The 22,950-nt window shown below is 39.3% G+C and overlaps 1 protein-coding gene across 1 annotated transcript; it reads left to right on the top strand.

Moving 5' to 3' along the window:
* The first annotated feature begins 2,487 nt into the window (after nucleotides 1–2,487).
* Nucleotides 2,488–21,004, top strand: RUVBL1 (RuvB like AAA ATPase 1). The gene is made up of 11 exons (XM_069812182.1): nucleotides 2,488–2,707; nucleotides 3,453–3,539; nucleotides 5,274–5,406; nucleotides 9,368–9,519; nucleotides 10,807–10,896; nucleotides 11,741–11,890; nucleotides 13,258–13,321; nucleotides 14,536–14,734; nucleotides 16,754–16,856; nucleotides 20,005–20,096; nucleotides 20,418–21,004. Exons 1-11 carry the CDS (start codon nucleotides 2,567–2,569, stop codon nucleotides 20,575–20,577), a joined length of 1,371 nt encoding a protein of 456 aa, XP_069668283.1. The 5' UTR covers nucleotides 2,488–2,566; the 3' UTR covers nucleotides 20,578–21,004.
* Nucleotides 21,005–22,950: the final 1,946 nt, after the last annotated feature.

The following is a 22,950-nucleotide window of genomic DNA, read 5'->3' as shown; positions in this document are numbered from 1 at the left end:
GCTCAAAGAACATATGGAATGAGTAAAACAATCAATACAATGGGCTATACCAAACCATGCATAGCTTATGGATGATTGTAAACCCCTTTAAGTAATACTAACTTGAGCAAATCAGAGGGAGAAGCCAGCCTTACATATATCAAGCAAACAATTGTTTACTGGTTCTTTTTTACATTGAAATATCCTCTTTTACTGCAAATACAAACCCAAATAATTTTCATAATATTTTCTGCAGGTCAATACTAAAATTGTACCTTCATCATGACAGTAGATTTTATTTACTGAACAGCACTAGCAGGCTGAAGGTTTAGGCTCTACTCCGATTCTATTTTTGAGACATCATATTGCTGTAGACAAACAATTAAGACTTCTGTTTGTTACTTTTATCAGGAAAAATATCTAATTGAGTTAGTATTTCTAAAGTTAAAGAATTTTATGTAGCATATCTGATTTTTACATACATGGAATATTTCTATCCCTCCTCTAAGTTATAATGAGGATTAACAGCAATTCTCTATTCCTGCCATCTACATTCCTATATATTGAATTTCACCAAAAAGAAATAAGCAAATATTATTAAATAGTCTTTGAAACACCACAGTCTCAAAACCAAGCCTAGCTGCATCATCAAACAAGATAACATGGAGCATATGGACAGATTTCAGTCTAAGTTAACAAATTATTATGTATTTCATCCATTGCTAGCCCTTCTTAAAAGGGGGGGGAGGGGCATACCTAGCCTGGACCTCTTGTTAACAACATCACTGCTTTCAGAGCTCTTGGAAGACTTGCTAATTATTCTTCCAGAACTGGCAGAAACTTGAACTCTGACCAGACTTATCCACAACACTTGCGGCAGTTTAATGCACTGGAGAAATCAAAGTTGTATATTTGCTCTTTTACAAAGAAGAAAGTCTGCAGTTCAGTACATATTAGGCATTTGTATCCTGTGACTAATACGACCCTGAGAGGATGTATAGAGTCCAACAGTATACATGCTTTTTTAATTATTTAAAGGCTAGCTCATATTTGTTAGATTCAAAAATTCTTAACTGAGCAGTTGTATAATAGGATACCCTTACAAAGGTGTTGAACTACATATGTGTGCAATTATATTGTAATTAACAATTTTAAACTAGATTATGTAAATATAAACTGACAGAACAATTAACAGAAAAAGAAAGCAACAAATAGCAAAGTCTTTTCTTTGCTGAATGACATTTATGACAAAACTAATGGAAGCTCTTAGGCAAAAAGGGAATGAATGGCATATATATTGTTCACTGGGCTTCTGCAAATTGAACCGTAAACTCCCATCCTTCCTAAAAGCCACTCTCCTAGCTTGTACCATCACAGGACTGCTTTTGCAATTCTCCCTGGCAGCGCATAGGAAAGCCGTGATGGCACTATCCCTTTGCACAGACAGCAGTCCTGCATCATACCATGTTAATCCACTGGCCTTGAACGTTGCAGACACAGCCATAGTTTTATCATCAAACACGGAAAACGCTATATATCCATGCGAAGAGAGACCCTTCTTTTTTGGGGGAGAGAGATCCCAATATCTACAAACAAGAAGTCACTGGAACTATAGCTTCCCAGATCCCACCTAAGAACTGACTGTGAGTGATCACCATCTCAAGCATTTAAACACTACCCAAAAGGTACAGCAGGATTACAGGTGAGCCACAGTTAGGAGCTACAACAGCCTAAAAACCGTAGCCTCACAGACCTAGGGAAACGCGCATAAGGTCTGCGAGGCCGTGAAACTACCTGCTGAGAAGGTGGAGCGTTTTTCCTCATTTCAGTAGGTCAAAGCTCAGGAGGAACATATGCTGTAGCTACAGCGTACATTAAAGCCTCAGATGCTTAAGTAAAGGCTTTGGACACACAGAACGGAATCATTCTGCAGTTACGCTGAAAGCTCGAAGTTAGCGAGATCACCCTTACTCCTCCTTTGACAGAGACTTAGGAAACACCCTTGGAAAGCCTCGACTTACTCTTGCAAGCTAAGCCTAGCAGAGGTTTTCAGAAAGCGTTGCCCACGGTCCCCGGCCCCCTGTCAGCCGGCGGCGGGCTGCCCGAGCGCCCAGGACGGGGAGCGGGGCACCCAGCACCACGGCGAGCCGGGGGACGCTCGGGGCTCCCTCTGCCCCGGCAGCGGGGAGAAGCGCTGGCTCCAACCCCAGATTCGGTGAAGGCAGAAGGCGTTTATGTAGATGCAGGGCCAAGAAACCTGCCCAGAAACAACGAGCTGCCTTTCCCCTCCAGGGAGGCCTCTGCTCGCCTCCCCACAAATCCCCGGCCCGGCCCGACTCCTCCGCAGTGCCCGCACCCGGCCGGGCCCTCTGGAAGCGCCGCACACGGAAACGGGGTGGACGGACCCTAAAAAAAGGCACCCCCTGTCGGTGACAGGCATGCGCCGCGCCCAATAAGGATCGAGAGCGCCGCCACAAGGGCCAATGGCGCGGCGGGGCGGGCGGAGGGGGGCCGCGCGCCGGGAGCCTTGGTAACGCGCGGGCCGCGTGTGGGGAGCGCGGGCGTTTGGGGACGGTTCTGCCCCGCGATGAAGATCGAGGAGGTGAAGAGCACCTCGAAGACGCAGCGCATCGCCGCCCACAGCCATGTCAAGGGGCTGGGGCTGGACGAGAGCGGCACCGCCAAGCCGGCGGGGGCCGGGCTCGTGGGGCAGGAGAATGCGCGGGAGGTGAGAGCGAGGGGGGAGGGGGGGCGGCAGGGCCCGGCCGAGGGTCCCCTGGGGCTCTGCGGTCTCCACCTCAGGTGAGGTGGAAGCTTCGGGGGCCCCGGGCGGTGCGGGGGCCGGGGCCGGTCCGTGCTGGGTGTTCTTACAAGTCCCGTTAGCGAGTGAAAGTCTTTGCCTGAGCTCCTGCGTGTATTCTGGTGCTGTGTGAGAAGCGGTGGGGGTGGTCAAGGCTATTCCTCACGCCGCTACTTTTTTTGTGTTAGCTGGCGGCGAGGGCAGGTGACTGCCTCCGGGTTTTAGGCATAGAAATTGAGGCATCAAAGGCAACAAAAGTCAAGAGATTTGGCTCAAGTGGGGATTGGAGCTTCCGTTTCAGTCCGGTGTCTCGCCCCGGGCGGGTGCTTTAGCTGATCTGTCGTTGTGAAAGCCAAAGATTAATTTTCTCCCTTATTTTTAAACGTTTATATATGCATGCAACTCCAGGAGGGGGAAAAGGAGTGTGTGCTCTTAGGTTGAGTTTTGTTGTCTGTGATTTGATTTTTTTTTTTAAATGTCTGTGTCAGATAAAGCGATTGTAGGAAGTCGGTTTTTCTGATCTTGCCTCCCTTTTTGTGTGCATGAAACTGAAATCCTCTTTATTTTTAGTGGGCTCACAAAATCTAATATTTCTAAACACTTTTAATGATATAGGAACAAAACATTTTAGGAATACTTCTGTTAACAGTGTAAATACTTAATTAACTTACAGGCTTGTGGGGTTATAGTGGAACTAATCAAAAGCAAGAAAATGGCTGGCAGAGCTGTGCTGTTGGCAGGACCTCCTGGAACTGGCAAGGTATTATTTTTCTTTTTTTATATGAAATAAAGTATTCCCAAATCTATTTTATTTCAATTTTTTGTCAAAACTATTTTAGGGTAGTAGACTGTCGTGGTTTAACCCCAGCCAGCAACTAAGCACCACGCAGCCGCTCACTCACTCCCCCCATCCAGTGGGATGGGGGAGAAAATCGGGAAAAGAAGTAAAACTCCTGGGTTGAGATAAGAACAATTTAATAGAACAGAAAAGAAGAAACTAATAATGATAATGATAACACTAATAAAATGATAACAGTAGTAATAAAAGGATTGGAATGTACAAATGATGCGCAGGGCCATTGCTCACCACCCGCTGACCGACACCCAGCCAGTCCCCGAGCGGCGATTCCCTGCCCCCCCTTTCCCAGTTCCTAAACTAGATGGGACGTCACATGGTATGGAATACCCTGTTGGCCAGTTTGGGTCAGGTGCCCTGGCTCTGTCCTGTGCCAACTTCTTCTTCTTATAATTCACCATATTTACGTTATGAATGGAACCCTGGCTCCACTTACATCGTTACAAACCTGCACTGATTGCAGTGAGGCTGCTGGGGATCTAGACAGTGAGGATGGACTTCGCATAACGTCATTTTGTCCATCTTTAGCTGAGGCTGTTGGGCCTGGCTCTGTGTCGTGGTTTAACCCCAGCCAGCAACTAAGCACTACGCAGCCGCTCACTCACTCCCCCCCCATCCAGTGGGATGGGGGAGAAAATCGGGAAAAGAAGTAAAACTCATGGGTTGAGATAGGAATGGTTTAATAGAACAGAAAAGAAGAAACTAATAATGATAATGATAACACTAATAAAATGACAACAGTAGTAATGAAAGGATTGAAATGTACAAATGATGCGCAGGGCAATTGCTCACCACCCGCTGACCGACACCCAGCCAGTCCCCGAGCGACGATTCCCCGCCCCCCCTTTCCCAGTTCCTAAACTAGATGGGACGTCACATGGTATGGAATACACTGTTCGCCAGTTTGGGTCAGGTGCCCTGGCTGGGCATGAGAAGCTGAAAAATCCTTGACTATAGTCTAAACGCTACTGAGCAACAACTGAAAACATCAGTGTTATCAACATTCTTCACATACTGAACTCAAAACATAGCTCTGTACCAGCTACTAGGAAGACAGTTAACTCTATCCCAGCTGAAACCAGGACATGGTTACATAGTATTTTCATTTACTGGAATTTTTTTCATCGATGTATTGGCACGGTTTCCTGCTTTATATTTTGGGTTTTGCCATGTCATCAACATTAGCAGTATCCAGTGGTGTGTTCAGGCATCATTAGAGTGAAACCACTTCTTGTAAGTTACCAAACACATAAGTAATATGGTCTCTGAAGAAGAGTCTTAGAAGTTAATTTTATATTAAAAGCCTAAATAGTTTTTGCTTTGTTTATTTCTGCTCCCCCCCCATGATATTTAAGGCTTTTTACATTCGTATCAGATGTCACATTCAAATGTCTAGTATTGCTTTTTTAAGGTGCTTCATAAGTCTTTGATAAAAGTCACTTTATATGTGTCGAACTTGTTTTGGGGGGAGGAGGGATGTTGTATGTGAGAAATATATGTATGTCAGACAGAATAGTCTTTACTAAATTAATAGTTGATATATGGAAGGTGATGTGATGAGGAAAGTTAACTTTGTGCAGAAAGAATCCTTTGTTAATTCTCATAAAAATTAACGTGTAGGTTTTGGGTTTATTTCAGACTGCGTTGGCTTTAGCTATTGCTCAGGAACTGGGAAGTAAAGTTCCCTTTTGTCCTATGGTTGGAAGTGAGGTCTATTCCACTGAGATCAAGAAAACAGAAGTTCTAATGGAAAACTTCCGACGTGCAATTGGTAAGTTTCAGAAAAACAGAAGAATTAAGTATTTGCATGATACTTATTTTGCTTTTCCCCAGTCATCTAAACAGGAAAAACTTTTCAGTGGTCATGGTGGTTTTCAGATTATTGTATGTTCTTTTTTTCATTGCTGATCTTAATTTAGTGGATCTCTTCCACACTTAGTGGAGTCAGTAAAGTTTTCTGTTTAATTTAATTGTTGTATTATGGTTTATTCTACTTCCCCAGAGTCTTTTCTCATCCTCCAGGTTCATCTCTTGGTTTTGCCTGTGACTGAATAAAGCTGAAAGAAAAATTATTTTTAGTTCCTTACATTAGCAGAAATACTTGTAGACAGAAAAATGCTCTTCCTTTTTTTTTTTTTTTTTTTTTAGTCATTTCACCCTACTAAGCAAACAGTCTTAATTAGGGACTCCCAAATGGCAGTGTTAGCCTGACTTGGTATTCCAGCAAGCACAAAGAAATTTCCCTGCCAACAAAATAAATACTTTAACTTAATGTCTTCCTCACTTCTAGAGTGCTTTTACAAGCTTGATGTAAATTGGTTAGATTTGCAACACAACCTCAATGAGCGTCTAAAATCTCTTATATGATCGCTGCTGACAGCTGATAAATGCAGTTAGAAGTGGCCGTTGTTTGTATGAGAATTGGCTAAAGATAGCCTAGCTGATTTTAGTACTGAACATACAAACAGTTAATTTTCCTGGTTTCTGTACGATGTTTCCCCTTGGACTTCATCTAAGTATTTGGTGGCAGTAAGGTGAAGAAGTCTCTCAGTTCTAGAATGAAACAAAAGTATTCCATTGACTTTTATAAGAAAGCAACTCTCAGTAGTCTCTGGTCTTCTAGTTACCATGAAACTGGCAGGGCCTGGGGGAGGGAAGCCAGAGACTCAGTAGTCTGCAAAATTTCCTTGATGTGATGAAGTTCCCTGTCAGAGATTTGGAAACCTGAACCAACAGATGAAACTTATGCCATCCATGTTGTCATTTCTAGAGATAGCAGTATTTTAACTCTGTGGTTTAACAGCCAGCTACATTGTTAGTTCCCTGCATTCCCTGAATGTCAATAAAGAGACACTTCTAAACAAATATTAGTGTTAATGAAAGATGGAACTTCTTTTATTCCTTTCTGTTGAATTCCATGTCACATTTTCATAACACAACCTTTATTGAATATTTTTATCAGCGTAAAAAAAAAAATCTCTGAAGTATTTTAAAGGACTAGTAACCACCATTTCTTGTAATGGAACACTTTCCAATTGTGTTTAAATCTCAGGTATGATTTAGCTTCCCTGCCTGATAAATAATTTACAAGGGTGCGTTTTTAAAAAAATGACTTTGTATGCACAGTGCAGTCTCAGCTGTGACTGGGTGCAAGAGAAGCTTCAGCTCACATGTCAATCAGTACCTAAAGTTTTCATTTAGGTTTTTTATATGATTCCTTGTTAGCAGGTTCTGTATACATCATCTATTGCTCGTATTATGCATTTTACTTCCTGGGGGTTTAGCCATCTCAATGTATAAAAATTATCAGAGATGTTAACATCAATTTTTTTACTTCATTTTTTTTTTCTCAGAAACAATAGAGTCTGGCTGGTTTGAACCCATTACTGTATAAGGAAACTGGAGTGACTCTGAGTTTACAGAATTTTTATTGTTGAGAGTCCTTTAATAACAGACTTGACATAGTCTCATGGCCAAGTACTGTTTGGCGTATAGTAGAGAGTTTATAATATGTAAGAAACATAAAAGCACTGAGTGGGAAATGAGAAGATGGAATTGTTGTACGGGTTAAAAAATTCCTGAGAGAGATTAATCCTGTATAGAGCTTATTAGCAGCTGGCAAAGATGATGACAGTAGCTAATGTTAGAGTGCAGTTGCAGTAAAAAATGACTGCTGGAATAGCCACTTGAATAGCATATCTGTTCCCTGTGTCTCCAAATTGTAACTGCCAGCAAATCAAACAAGCACTATTTAACTCCATATAGTGCTATTGAACCAAAACATGAAATAGCCCACAATTGTTGTCTTAGACTCATGTGCCTGATTTGTAAGTAGGCAATATCTCTGTTTAAGAACTCTTTTGAGAATGAAGTTCATAGTTGATACATGCAAATTCATTTCAAAACAAAGGATAATCAGCAAGTTCAAAGCATCAGTTAGCTTTGTTCAGATCGTGTTCATCTGTAAATATTTTCTGTAGACACATCTATATAAGCACATTAGTTTAGATTTGAGGCATCCTTTTGAAGCAAATCTCTAGGTTGTCCTCGCTGACTCAGCTTTGGTTTGTGTTCTGGAACAGGCTCTGAGCACATGAATTGGATTCTTTTCAGCTGAAATGAAACTGGAAGATGTGCTTTAGCAACATACAAAATATACCCCAAACACAAATGGGCTTCCAGTTTTTCAGAGCAGAATAGAGCTTGTGCTGAAAGTTTAAAAACAAAACAAAAAGGAAAAACAAACCTGTGAACGTCCAGTTCTCGGCACCAGCAGTTTTACTGTACAGATTCCCATATTGCTTCATATTCCTTGCGTGTGTAGCCTATATGATGCAGCCATGTCTAGGTCAGTTTTATAACTCAAAGGTTCATTAATTTTTTTGTCTGATGTTTTGGCATATGTGAAAAACATTTTTAAAAATTACTGAAATTATGTAGAACTTTTTAATGTAGTGCTAAATAAGAGAAAGCAAACATTTCTTGCCAAGAAATTATCATGTTGTCCACAATTAACCTATTTCTCACATTTCAAATCCTAGTCTTAATTTGGGTCCAGTAGAGGGAGACAGACTCATATTTGTCAGTTCTTTATATTCCCCTATCAGCAACTCAAGATTACTGGTGAAGTGTCTGATCTATTTCAAAGCAAAATGAAAAGTTATGGAACAAGGAAAGTTTTATAAAGTCCTAATAGCCTCAGACTGGGCAGGATGACTTCCTTATATCTTGTTACAGCCCATTCATTATTTTTGGTATGGCATGTGTGTCTCATAAAATACTTTATAGAGTCTCTTCAGATGTGGGTTCTTTGAACTTTTATGTAGTTAGAACGTCTGCATAATTTTAGTGGTGGTGGTGATGATAGTGGTTTTTCTTTGAAACAGTCTAACCGTAAAAGTCTTCAGCTCTATATTATTCATCAATTTAAAATAACTTATTTAATTACAATAGTTGTGACTAGAATAGAAGATACCCAGATACTATGATGATTGCTTGGCTGTCTGAAAAACAACAAAGTGAGGATGTCATTGTCAGCTATTTTGAAATGGTTTTAAATTTGCATTATAGCAGTTTCTGCTGAATTTTATCTAGCTCACCTTTTGCTATTAACTTGAAAAATATTTTAAATGATACATTAACCTTTTCTTAATCTTACGATATTTTGACACAATACTTGTTAATAAATTTATGTTATTTTTAACTCAGTTGCTAAAATGTAAAGTTTTTTTATGAAGTAACTCTTTTTTCTTGTCTTTTTCTTTACTTTGCAGGGCTTTTCTGATGATGCAAAAATTGTGTAAAACTCTCAGTTACATTAGTGTCACTAGTTTCCAAAGATGATCTGTTTCTCTGACCTTAGCATAAGGGAACAAATCGAGCAAATCCCCTCTTTGGGGGAGGGAAAAGAGAGAGGATACTGACATTTGCTTCAAGAACTAATAATAACAAATAGAAGAAAATAATTTCTTAGAGTTTAATAAGCTGCTTTGCAGGTCAGAACTTGGGCTGAACTTTCGTTCTGATGACACAAGATGAATATTCTCACTTAATATTGAAGGAGAGAACAATAATCTTTCTACTTTTAAAAGTAAAAAAAACCCAACAAACAAACATTAAATGTAATGTAGTCTAATAATATGTTACATTCTGTTGGCAGTAATGCAGCAGACGCCTGAGTGTATACAGCCATTGATTTGTGTACTGAAACTATTCTAAACCATTTCTTGCAGGGTTGAGGATTAAAGAGACCAAGGAGGTTTATGAAGGAGAAGTCACAGAACTAACTCCATGTGAGACTGAAAATCCTATGGGGGGTTATGGCAAAACCATCAGCCACGTAATTATAGGACTCAAAACTGCAAAGGGAACCAAACAGTTGAAGGTATGTATGGTAGAGTCTCAAAAATTTCCTTAAGTATTTCAGGTCTACATCTTCTAGTTTTAGCACACCTTATTTCCATTTCAAGCTCTTGATACCAATCTCTGTATAGTGGGGATGCCAGGAGGCTGTTTTCTTTAGCTCGACAACTTTATTCTATTCCTTGTTTATCTGCTTTGTGTAGCATATTTAGATGTTAGTCTAGTCTCCTCCTAATTGAAACTGGGGATAAACTCATCGCTCAGTTAGCAGCCGTGTTATTTTTCTGTTTGGCAGGACACACTTGTATGTCTTCAACGAGTTAAAGGCAAGTTTAAGCAGGAAGAAATCTTGATGCAGTTTTGCAACATTACTAGTACCACAGAAAAATGGACTGAGTTGGGAATCTGAACTATGATCCCAGTCTGTAATACGCTCACTCTGACCCTGGCTATAAATTCCTCTTCGTGATAAAAAACTTACGAGAAAGGACTTATTTGGTTTTGTTTTCCTGATTCTCAACTGAATTTTTGAGGACTGTTTTGGGAAATCTTGCCTGCTTTGGTATAAATTGTTCTTTCTGTCACATCCCTTCTTTCTACGTGGAGAGATATGGTCTAGTGAATATTTGATAGAGAACTGGAAATTGAGCTGGTATGTTGCCAGCTCAGACCCACTTTCCCTTTGTTTTCTTGTACAAGTCTCTGTCCATGTTGTTCAATTTCCCTGTCAGAGTATGAGAGAACTGAAAGCTGTCTCTGTTGTTAAGTATCATCTTGCATTTGTTCACTCTGAAAACAAGAAAATGCAGAGCAAAAGTGAATAAACATGTACTGAGAGAAACAAAAGCATCTAACGTATTCCACATCTGCTCCCCCTCACACAGCTCCACAGTGGATAAAAACACAAGAAATCAAGTAGCACAATTCAATGCTGTCGCTAGACTTTTTATAAAAGTTTTGCTAGAGAGCAAGAGAAGTCCTGCTTCCTAGGTATAAATATATTGTCACATTACACAAAGGCATATTATGTGATAGTAACTGGCATCATTATGTTTCTGGCACTTACCGTCACTTCCTTCAGATAGCACATTTTTTTGGTGAGAAAGTATGTTCTGTGCATCTTCTTTCAGATTTATTCTCTATTGCTTTTCCAAGTGTTACAGCTTTATAAAATCCTAGAGGTATTGTTGGGGGGAGTTGCAGTTTAATTTTGTCTGGTGGGAGTGAGCTTTAGACTAAATTTCTTTTCCTTGATTACCATAACAATATGGAACTGTTTTGACCAACTGTGATGTTTGCTTGTCTCCAGCTGGACCCAAGCATATTTGAAAGCTTGCAGAAGGAGCGAGTGGAAACTGGTGATGTTATTTATATTGAAGCAAACAGTGGAGCCGTCAAGGTAAAAGAAAAGTTCTGCACTTTTATGCCGGTGTATCTATTCTTGCAGACCTTTCTCTGCCTTTGTCAGAAGGCTCTCTGATTTATTAACCTTAACTGACATGAAATGGTTACATGGAAGTTTGAAAAAAAGCCTAGTGGTTTCCTTATCTGGAGAGAAAATTCTCTCTTGCACTGAAAGAACGTGGTCATCTGGTTCACAATTAAGGTCATCTGGCAAGGAAGCTATCACTGATGCTGTCTGGATGAGTTTTCTTTTCTGTAAGATCAAGACATCTTTAAGGGAAGGGGGGAAAAACCAAGCAACTTTAGTCATCTTCATGCTGACGTGCAGTGTATTTAATCTTTCTTTTATCGCTCTGGTATTTTCTCCACAAGATATATACATGTAGAAGGGAATACTGCATTAGTTAGCATTCTTTTCATATCTGATTTAGAAAGTAGTGTACAGCGATACTTGCTGTTTAATGGATGAGCATAATATTTTGTATCATATAATAAATCACCCACCTACAAAGGAGTCTTGAACAGTTCTCCCAATCTCTAGTTAATCTGCTGGATTTGTCCTTTAGCAAGAATTGCATACGGTTAAAAGAAGAGGACAGAGGGGTGGAATATTCTTACCACTGAAAATATCAGGTGCTTTTCAACAGAGTTTTTGAGCTTTGATCAGCAGATAGGGTATGCCTGTTGCTAAGCAGGGAGTGGGATGTCTGAATTGTCAGCTGAAGCTTGTTGGGACTGGAATTGTGAACTAAGCCCTTTATCTTTATCAAGTTCACGTCACTCAAGGTTTTGGCACTGAAACTAATTCTATACCTGGGTTTCTCTTTGCTTTTCCTCAGAGGCAAGGCAGGTGTGATATCTATGCTACGGAATTTGACCTTGAAGCAGAAGAGTATGTTCCCTTGCCAAAGGGTGATGTGCACAAGAAAAAGGAAATTATTCAGGATGTCACCCTGCATGACTTGGATGTGGCCAATGCTCGACCTCAGGTATCTGACTCCACAGATGAAGTCTTTACGAAAAATTATTTGATGTAGGTGTGATGGTTACTAGAATAATCAAGGAGATGTAGAAAGTTGAGCTGTTCTAAATCACCCTCAAAGATTCCACTGTAGGAAAAGCAGTAGGTGTTACTGAAGACCAGTCTGCTTCTCTCTTCAGGGAGGTCATGCTGCAGTTGGCTGCCTCAGTGGCTGTGCCATACAAGTTAAAGACGCAGTTGCTAGGTTAGGATTCATGCACCTGGTCATGGAATATTTGTAGGAATACATTTCCTAACACTACGGAGAACAGCCTTATAGCCATAGCAGAGCTTCCATGTGGGTATTTGGGATCCACTACCTTTACAGTTAATGCATAATCTAGACCTAGCTCTCTCCTTCCCTCCACCACTGTGCCCCATCCCCTGCAGTAAAGAGCAGTGTGGGCTGCTCTTCTTGATCAGGAAAAGAGATTATTACTTTCTTTCCAGAAGGAAGGTTGCCTGCAGATGTGAGGTAGCAGCAGCCAAATCTGCATCATTTTATTTATTGAGAGTTCTAAATGCAGGTTAATATATTCTGCTCTGTGTTTATGGTTTTGTGGCCATGAAGTAGAAACTGCAAGCACTCTGATAAAAGGTGGCTAAGTATTTTTGACTGCTGTGGATTCTGTTGATGTCTGCTTCCTTCAGAAATGTTTCATAACCTCTTTTTAAACTTCCTTGTGACTTTCAGCAGAGCTCTGAACATACTGCAGCAAAAATTTGAAAATAGGAGAGTTACTTCTTGCTGTATCTTAACAGAAACCCGGTATTGAGGGAGTTCCATCTGTCATAAACAAAAGCCACTGACAATACAGTATCTTTGTTTAAAGGCTGGCATCCCTACAGTATGATACTATAACCCCTCAGCCTACTCAATTTCAAAATAAACATCCTTTTTTCCAACCAAATCATTTATCTGATAAAAATCATGATATTCAAAAGTCTTAAAACTCAGAATAATTGTTCCTGTGTTGACAGGTTGAACACCTACCATGCATACAGTCAATCCAAGGCTCTGTGTTCCCTAACAATTTCAGTCTTTATGAGCTTCTCTGTGACAATCTTTTTAAAAGAGGATATCTCATTTTGTTTTTTTATGTTCTCCAAATGAACAAGGCTAAAGAAAGGGTGAGGAGGTAGCTAAATGATTATGTTTAGAATACCGCTGAGGTGAAGTGACCTAACCTTTGACAGATTATCAACCACTGCTGATATAAAGTATCAAGTTAACTACAAGAAACAACTTCTTTAACCAGTTCCTGATTTCTAAAATTCTCAAGGTATGTGTTCAGTATGAGACCTCATAGCTGACCTGTAACTTCCTTTTCCTAGGGTGGGCAAGACATCCTTTCTATGATGGGACAATTGATGAAGCCTAAGAAAACTGAAATTACTGGTATGAATCCTGCATGGTATTTTTAGACCAACATAAGATATATGTTTGCCAGTTAGAAAAGGATTAAAAATAGGGTTACTCATGCAGCATCTCTAAATTAATGCCTATGTAATATTTGTTCATAAATGTTCAGATTTCAAAAAGCAGTGATAGAGTTGCTACAATTGCAACGGAAACAGTACAACACGTTACTGGTTCACACATATAGTGATAAAATATATACTGTACTCTGCACCCATCTTCCTGGGGAGAAAGAGATCAGAATGCTAGTGCCAACCCTGTTCTCAAAACATTCCTGCCAGAGAGTACAAGGTTCACACTTTCAACAAAGAGCCAAACTGAACTGCAACAACAACAAAAAAAAATCTAAAAAAACATTGTTAGGATGCATTCTTATGTGAAGCAACCATACTGAATTTCTGTGGAGTAGAAAAAAGGCTTCTAAAGACTTTAACCTTAGTTTGATTTAGACACCTCTATAGCAGCTATCTATTGACTTGATGCTTTAAGTGCACTGCTGCTCTTCCTACCTACAGATCATTGGAGAAAAAAATATCTACAGAAACAACTATTCTTCTTTTTGCTTTGAAAGAAATGGTGTTTCAGTAAGTGACTATCTAAATTTAGATCAAAGTCTGTTTCAATACCTAACTTGAATGGTAGTCTTTTGAAGTATTTCATTTGTTCCAGAGGTCACTTTGCTTATTCTAATGTCAGATTTATCGATGTAACATCTTGCATAGCTTTGAGATCCATGTGTTCACAGAAATTTATATAGCCCTATTTTTTTTTTTTTTTTGTTAAACACAACTTCTTTACTGAAATACAGTAGCAATATTTTATTCTTTCAGTGATGTTCTTTTCAGCCACACTTGGAAACTTTGTTAGGTTTCATGTTTTAAACTGAGGTTTGACTGACTTCCCCCGCGCCAAACTCCCCAAACCCACCAAAATCATAGTTTTTTACAAGCCACGTGAGGGGACAGACTACCCCAGTTAAGTGTGAGAAGTTCAGTTCAGAAATATTTTGTTGCATAGATGTGTCCCCAGTACAGGACTGAATGCCACAGGATTTTGGTGTCACAGAGATTTTCCCTGTGGCAGTAAGATGCCAAACCATGAAAAAATTCAAGAAGAATTTTACATGCTTTAAGCCTTTCATACAGACCTATAGTTCACTAGCAGAACAACTAATAGTTTCTTTTTGTTCTCAGATAAACTTCGAGGAGAGATAAATAAGGTGGTAAATAAATATATTGATCAAGGCATCGCAGAGCTAGTCCCAGGTGTACTCTTTGTAGATGAGGTTCACATGCTGGACATTGAATGTTTCACATACCTGCACCGAGCACTGGAATCTTCTATTTCCCCCATCGTCATCTTTGCTTCCAATCGAGGAAACTGCGTTATCAGGTATGATGTCTAAACTTGAATTTTCCAGTTTGCGTTGGTCCATAAACTTTGGAATTAGCTATATCAGTAGAGTTATAATCTTTGAAAGCTTTTATCTCTGACACTGACACCTGTGATAATGCCCTGCATGGGTTGCAAGCTGCATCAGCGCTCAAGATCTGCTTGTGAGCTTCATGATGGGACAAGCATTTAATGCCAGGCTGACTGAGTTGAAGCAGAATGGAATTCCTCCTTTTATTTCCACTGACACATCCCTCTTTCTCTAACAGCTTCTGAATTGTCTTACTTCCTGGGTGAAGGAAGAACAATTACCTTTCTCCTTGGATATGTCAACACATCTGTTGCTTGCACATTAGGGACATCAAAAGCACCAGAGCTACAAACTCTAATATCATAGTTTCCTGCTTCCTCTGGATTATTTTGCTGTTTGCTATCCTCATTGCATCAGACTTAAGCTTCCTGTTCTTGCTGTTAAAGTGTGTCACAGCTCAGCCTCTCCCTACTCTTCATTCTTTCCTGCTATGTTGGTCTGGCTTTTTGTGATTCTTTGGTCTTGCCAACCAACTTGTTTTTCCTCTCCAGTCCAGTTCGTGCCTCCACTTCAATATTTTGCACCCACACAATGCATTCTTTGCATGTTCAGTAAAAGTGCTGTCCTCTTTCAGATTCTTCTGTAAGTTCTACTGCTCATTTGTGGTCTAGGTCTAATTATGTCTAAACAAGCTGTCATTAGCAATGATTGCTACTCTTTAAACTGATTTAATTCAGCTCTTTAACCAGCTATTCCTTTCCCTGTTAGTGGTTCATCTGGTATTAATCTTTCTCTGTTTGCATGGCTTAGAAGTGAAGGTGATAAGCCCTTCATAAGGTGGACATTGCAGTGCTCTCTTTGCAAAGGCATAAAAAGGCTGTTTTGTAAAAGTAGAGCAAATGGAGATCTGTCAGCATGGATTCACTGCCGATCTTATGAAAAAACTGTGATTTGAGAAAGGAACTTTTCCATATAATAGTTGTATCTAATATTGCTAAATGAAGTCCTTAAAAGCAAGCTCTTAACTGTATACCACTACCTCAAGTAGTTAGTGATGCTCTGATTTGCCTGCTGATAGCTCTTAAAAGGGTCGAGGAGAAAATTAATTGTATAGATAGTATAGATGATTCTGTAACCTCATAAGAGAAGGAATCATTTCAGATGAGAGAACACCATCTACTCAAGAGTATAGCAGATGATTGCAGGGCATTGTGATTTATTTCCCCAGGAGGACCATGGCCAAAGCTGCAGTGCCTAAATACTAGCACTGAACTTAGAAATGTAATTCTCTACCAGCACTTCACTGGTTTTTACCTGCAATTCCCACAGATTTCATGAAATCTAGATATCTTTCACTCTTGACTTCACAGCAAATTGTGGTGGTCTTGGAAAACCAAGAGTAGGTGTGTCTGCAGCCTCTGCTGCTGGGTGTTGTACGCGAAACAAATAAAATGGTTGGGGGTCTAGATCCTGCTCCATCCTTCATGCACAGACCTCCACTTCTCAATTTGCTGGATTGCAAGCATGGAACGTAAACCACTGCAGTATTCACTGGTGGGACTGGGGAAGGATTGAACAGAGTAATGGCTTGCTCCGCAAGAGGGAGCGTTCTCCAAAGGGATGATAGTGTATATAATTTCTACTGATACCACTAAACAACTTCGTAAGAATGATTTGTTCCTTGCTGGAAGATACCTTGGAACCTTAGATAAGACTGTATGGTAAGATATAATGCAGGAAAGCACCACCTCTAACTGTTTTCGAGTGGCATGTTTAAGAGCTCCAGAAATAGTATTTTTTTCCTTCAGGCTGTCCAGTATGAACTTCAGACTAGAATGTTTCCTGTCTCTATCTGGGGAGTGTGTCTCCAGGAACATACAAGAATTGTAAACTAGTAGATGTGTAGTCACTTATTACTGATTTTAGGCAAATCAATGTACTGAACTCAGAATAGTATCTGATCTCTTTCTATTTGGTTTCTCCTGTAGAGGCACAGAGGATGTAGTGTCTCCTCATGGAATACCACTGGACTTGCTGGACAGAGTAATGATTATCCGAACCATGCTGTATACACCCCAAGAAATGAAGCAGGTATGCACAGCATTTTAAGAGAACTTGTAAAAAGTCCCCAGAGTTCTAGTCTGTTGGGATGACCACTATGTTTCTGCGTATTCTGTTACTATAGAGCTGTTTGACTGTGGTCAACAAGTTTTGTGCCAGAAAGATTACCACTTCCTTAATGCATGCTGCTTTAGTAACCATTTACAATAAGCTGATTAAAACTGTGTATGCAATTTCTCTGTCTGATTTCCACCCACAGAGGGGCTGTATTTGTAAGCATATCTAGGGCTGAAAGTGGCATCTCACTTGCATGAAATAGCATGAATTATTAGCTGACCCTATCTCTTGCACAGGTGGGCTTTCCACATAGTTTGCAGGTTCCAGCAGGTAGTGCTTTTTCAGTTGGTATGAGATGAAGTGTCACACCTTGGGACCTTTGGTCCCAGCCCTCAGCTTGTTCCTCCACAGAAGAGATGAGAGCGATTGAGGAATGCAGCTTTGTGCACTGCATTTTTGCCTCTATGCCCTGTACTATAGCTTTAACCTACTAGGACTGTCTCCTGAAACTGGGAGGATTTTCATGCTCCTAGTCAAGTTTGGAAATGTAAGCACAGTAAGTGTTGCAGAGATATGCTTCTGAATGCCTGAAACTTTTCCTGTGGGGCCATCACAATGTATTGTGTATCGATTATAATGCTTGGGTGCCATTATGATGCATTGTGTCAAAGATCCCCTCTCATTAGCGTCTCAATGCTGTGAAGTGACACAATGCAGAAGACATTACGGTTTATCATGTCAATTCTTTGTATTATTTAAGAGATAGTGTCAATGGAGGAGAGCGTTGTCACAAGATAATAGTCTCCTGCTGCTGGATAAGTGCCAAGGTGAAGCCGAGGCATTTATCGAATATAAACGTAGAGGCAAAGCTTCATTTCACTTGGTTTGAGGAGCTTTTCATATACAGCTGTTGTGACCCATTCTCGGGGTGATTTTTTTGTACATAAAAGGACACTTTAAAGCATTATGGTATAGATTACAGTAGAAGCAGCTCAGTGATTTAATAATATGATTACATTTTGTCTGTATACAAAACAAGTTTTAAAGTGTGACTTTTACTCAGTCTAGGGGTGTTAAAGACTGTGGTCTGGACTTCCCTATACTCTATGTGAATTTTGTGTAGTTAGGGCAGTAGGAGTATGTACTCTGAGTTGCTTTTTGTTAAGGTTGATATATAATACCTGCCTTGTGTGCTATATTATCATGCAGATAATACAGTTAAAAGAGCTAGTTTCTGAACTGTTGATTTTAAGAACAGCTGGGTAAGTGCCATGATTTCCACTCTCCCCAGGGGTGAGGGAAAGGAAGTGTTTACAGTAGCATTTCCTAAAGCTGGAGTCCAGACATTATGTCTCATAAATCATGTTCCCTTAGTCAGATAATCTCGTCTTCCCTTAAATTAAGGCTTTTGAATGACTACTCTTGGGAGAAGAGGAGGAGCTGTTACACTTGACTTTGATTTCTAACTAAATACAATTGGGGTGGTTTAAAAATAAGATGTCCATATATTTTTTTCTCTATTTTTTGGTCCCATTTTCCTTTCATGCTAGGAAGAAGTTTTCACTGCTGATGTTTCTTTGTGAGACTCTTGGCCTTGGCCTCTCACAACTGATTTGTTTTATCAGCACAAGAATTCTCCATGTATCTACTGAAAGTTTGTTCACAACCAGTTCAAAATATTTCTCTTCATGTTGATAAAGTAGAAATCCCATTGTGTAGCGCTGCTCTGAGAGCAAGACCCACAGTTAACTTAGCGCAACCAGAATAAGGAGAAAGTTCACTTTTATGCGTATTCTAGTCAGGTATTGTTGTAATCAAACTTTTTGCATATGTGCCTGCTGTTAGATATTAGAGGTTATAACTGGACTTTTTGTTCCTAATTTATTTTATCTGATAAACACTTCTTTTCCTATTTCATAGAAACTTATTTATATATGTATTTGCTGGGTTAATGGCTTGGGCCCCAACCCTTCAGTAAGGTTCTACAGAGTTGCTAGATAAAAAGTTATTTTAAAAAAAGGTTGTTAAAGATGTGGCATTCAAGATACCTTGTTTCTAGCAGGGGAAGAATAAAGTAGCAGTATTTGAATGAAGGGAAGGTGATGTTTAGGTGATCTAAAAGATAGAAAAAAATCTTCAATCTGAAATTGCAATTTGCAGCAGCACTGCCAATATTCAGTATTAATATCTTAGCACAACTTCCTGGCATTTCTAGCCCCTCTCCTTTACTCTGTTCCCTACCCCGACTCTCCTAGCGCATTTTTATGGCTTTAATTTAAACGAGTGCTTCTTGATATCTTGTTTACAAAGCTGCCAAAGTGAAAAATACCTGTATTATATGAGGCTTGCAGTTCCAGAGTTATCTCAGCACTACAACACAACATCATTATCCAGTCTGCCCCTTATCACTCAGCTGGTAATACGGACTACCGAGAGACTTGTGCCACTTTTGTTACAGCTTTATATGCTCAGGCTTATTGGTGATATCTTGCTCTCCAACTTTGTAAAGATCTTCAAACTGGTACAAGCCTGAGACTGTTCTTGAAAGATTAGATTCTTCTTAGTGATTTTTTTCTTCTTGCAGGAATAGGTGAATCATAGAAAGTAACTTTCTGATTTATTTTACTATCTTCTTGTCAATTGAATAAAAAGTGTGTTTTGAGCTGCTAAGGAAAGGGCGTAGCTTTTTGTAGGGCTTTTTGGAGGGCTCTGCTGTACAGCAGCAGTGATACACTGCAAAATTTAGTAACTGGAGTAGCAGTACACAAGACTCCAGCTGTCACTTACTTCCTGCATACTTTTTAAGTTCTCATATTCTGCTCCTTACTAGTAGATACACTTTGCTAACCAAGCAGACTTATCATGGAGGGTTAGTAGTACAGACATGTTACTTTACCTGCCTTTTGTGATAATCAGTTTTTCAGCATTATATTTGCCTATTCAAAGACTTAAAATTCTACAGATTCTAGTTTAGTGGTAAGCTACACTGGGATAACTCTCCGCATCATCTTGTTTTACAGTATGTCTCATCTCTAAGCTGACAGTTTCCAGATACTAAGCTAAGTAGTTTATCGTGCTAATTGTTTGGGCTGGCACCTCACTTACTCATTCGTCCCAACAGATCATAAAACTTCGTGCTCAGACAGAAGGAATTAATATTAGTGAAGAAGCTCTAAACCATTTAGGGGAAATTGGTACCAAGACAACCTTAAGGTAAGTTGAGTGCAGTTGGCTTTTCTCTTAAGTATGACTGGGTCTAAAACCACTGTAGGATAACTAACTCACTCTTGGAAGCGATACAAACCTCTCCCATACAGTAATGTGGTCTATTAAGAACAGTGCTGACACTTTTAAAAAAGAGTGGTAATCCTCCTCTTTCCTTCTTTAAGGAATGTATGTGATGGAGGGTCTTGCAGACTTTTTACGCTGCTGGTAGAGCTGTATGTTTCCTAACAAATCTCCCACCCCTACCTGTATTCGGTTCACTGGGATGCGCTGAATTGTAATTATTCATCCATCTCTGTTTGATCACAGGTATGCTGTGCAGTTACTGACCCCAGCTAACCTGCTTGCCAAGATTAATGGGAAAGACAGCATTGAGAAAGAGCATATTGAAGAAATAAATGAACTTTTCTATGATGCCAAATCCTCAGCAAAAATCTTGGCTGATCAACAGGAGAAGTACATGAAATGAAGAGCTTATGTTAGATGCTTTGAAGTGGCTTTAACCCTTACCCAGGGCTAGCTTAATTATTGTATGAGAAATGTTAATGGTTTGTCTCTTTTGGGACTGAAAAATATTTAAATGTTGGACTGCTTTGTCAGGCCAGAATTAACTACCAAGTGTTCCTATTTCATTATCAACAATAAGATGCTCCATGATGTCTGTGTAACATCTTAGTCTCCCTTTTATGAGTATATATGAAATTAATAGCTCTTGACCCATCAGTTTTGTCTTTAGATTTCATTACAGAAGAGCTCTAACTGAAGTTGATGCTTAAGAACAGTCTATTTTCTTTATGAATGTTGTTTTAAAATAGTTTCCTTTTACAGAAGAGAACTTTTTTTTTTTTGAATCAAAGTTTGTCTGAAGTGCTTTATAATAAAATATTTCAAGAATATTGGAAGCTTACGTGTGTTTGTCCCAGGTGTTGACCTGCCTAAAGAAACAGTCAAAATAAGTTGGAATTAACAAAGCCAAATACGAGTAAAATGGACCTGCAACACAAAAATAGATCTATAGCAAAGGAAGGAAATAGTAATGGGAACTTTGTAAAGTGTTTACTTTTTTTGTAGGTCTTGTTTTTTTATTTTCTGAAGACTTCTTTGGAGAATGCAGAAATGCATAATAGTAATTATCTTGGCCCTATTTAAAGCCTTTCTTCCAGAGTAACTTAACCTTCTTAAAGCAGATTAAATAAAAATTGCTTTCCATCATGGTTATCTACTTTTTGACTATGTTCTGTCCCCACTTTCTTTAGCACCTAGGATCAGGAAAAAATTGCAAACTAAAAATGAAATCCTGCTCTGCACGGACTTAGCCTTAGTCTGTTGTTCGCAAAGTATGCTTCCTTGTTTTGTAAAGCATGGATATTTGATTGCTTCACAGCAGTCTGAGGATAAATGATTTAAAGATTAAGATCCTTGTAACATTGAAATACAAATCTATGTAACCATGTAAATGGATGAACTGGGAAAAATATGTAGCAGCTTTATAAAGTGGCTAATCTCACATTCTTTATTAGAACCTTTAGTGATTTAAAACACTTTATGTACACTTACTTAAATCAGTGTAGTTCATAGGGTGGGAAGGCAAGAAATAATAACTTGTCACAGGAGCCCAGTTTTAAATACCCTTTTTAGCAGCTGCAAAGTGAAGTTTTCAGTTAATACTTATAGCTCATCAAGAATTTTAATCCATGTTCCTAAATGAGCAGCTTTCTGACACATACCAAACATGCTGCTACTGAGCCTTCCATGAATCCTTTACAGAAAGTCGTTGGTTCCTCGCACTGGGAGAATCTCAGTAGTATTACATTAGGCGGACACTAGCAGTTGCAGGGTTTTTTTGCCTGCCTTTTTTGTTTTTTAAAAAGGTAAAAAGCACCTCTGTTACTCATTTTCCTTTCCTAAGAGGTTTTCTTTTAAGAGTTCCTGGTAGTTAGAGCAGCTAAAATGATCCCAGAGCCACAGTATGCATGTTTATATAAAATACATTTACATGGCTTAATTGCTGTGTATCAAATGTAACAAAGCTTACTTGTTAAATCATAGAATTCTGACTTCTAAAACTAATGTGTAAGCTCAGTCATCATCTTTTTGGGGAAGGAGTCCAGCTGCTAAAAACCTCTGTCCTCGCCCCCATATGCTCTAGAGGCTTGTCCCTTCCTTGCACTGAAGTGCCGTTAGTGGAAATTGGTCGTGATTTTTCAGCTCCAAAGAACATGGACTAAACAGCAGAGACTGCTGGGGGAAAAAAAAGCAGAGCTAGAAGGAAGCTGGATGGTTTGGATTTAATAATGTTTTGATCACATTCTACCAACTCAGTCATGTAAAAACCTGTCCCATTCTTCAAAGTAAAATTCAGTACTCTGTCAACCAACCCTAATTAGCTTTTGTACTTTAAATAATCTATCTACTCCTTTCTCTACATCTGCAACTAAACAGTAGTGACGGAGATATTTAATGAATGATTTTTGGTTTATCTGTGAATATTTTTGGCCAAGGAGCAGTCCTGCTTTCAAACCTAAAAATCCTCTCTCTTACTGACTCCAAATGAATAAAGATTGCAATTACACCATCAGAATAATTTTCACAATGCTTCTAAAATCTCTTTTTACTGCGGCAGGATGGCATGTTCTGTTTTAGTGCTATGGCACAATGGAAAGAGACCCAGTGAAATTAGGCTGCTGCACGGTCAAAACCGAACCCTTTTTTTCTTGTTGCAGTTTGAAAGTCCTTCTTGGCAATGATGAATGTAGTTATTTAAGAATACAAGTACCATTTTTCTTTGAGTTTTCTGAAATATCTAACTGATCAATTTAGAAAGAAGTTTGAATAAGCCCTG

The sequence above is a fragment of the Haliaeetus albicilla genome, chromosome 24 (genome assembly GCF_947461875.1).
Source record: "Haliaeetus albicilla chromosome 24, bHalAlb1.1, whole genome shotgun sequence".
Taxonomy (NCBI): domain Eukaryota; kingdom Metazoa; phylum Chordata; class Aves; order Accipitriformes; family Accipitridae; genus Haliaeetus; species Haliaeetus albicilla.
This window is presented reverse-complemented; position numbering and strand designations above follow the sequence as displayed.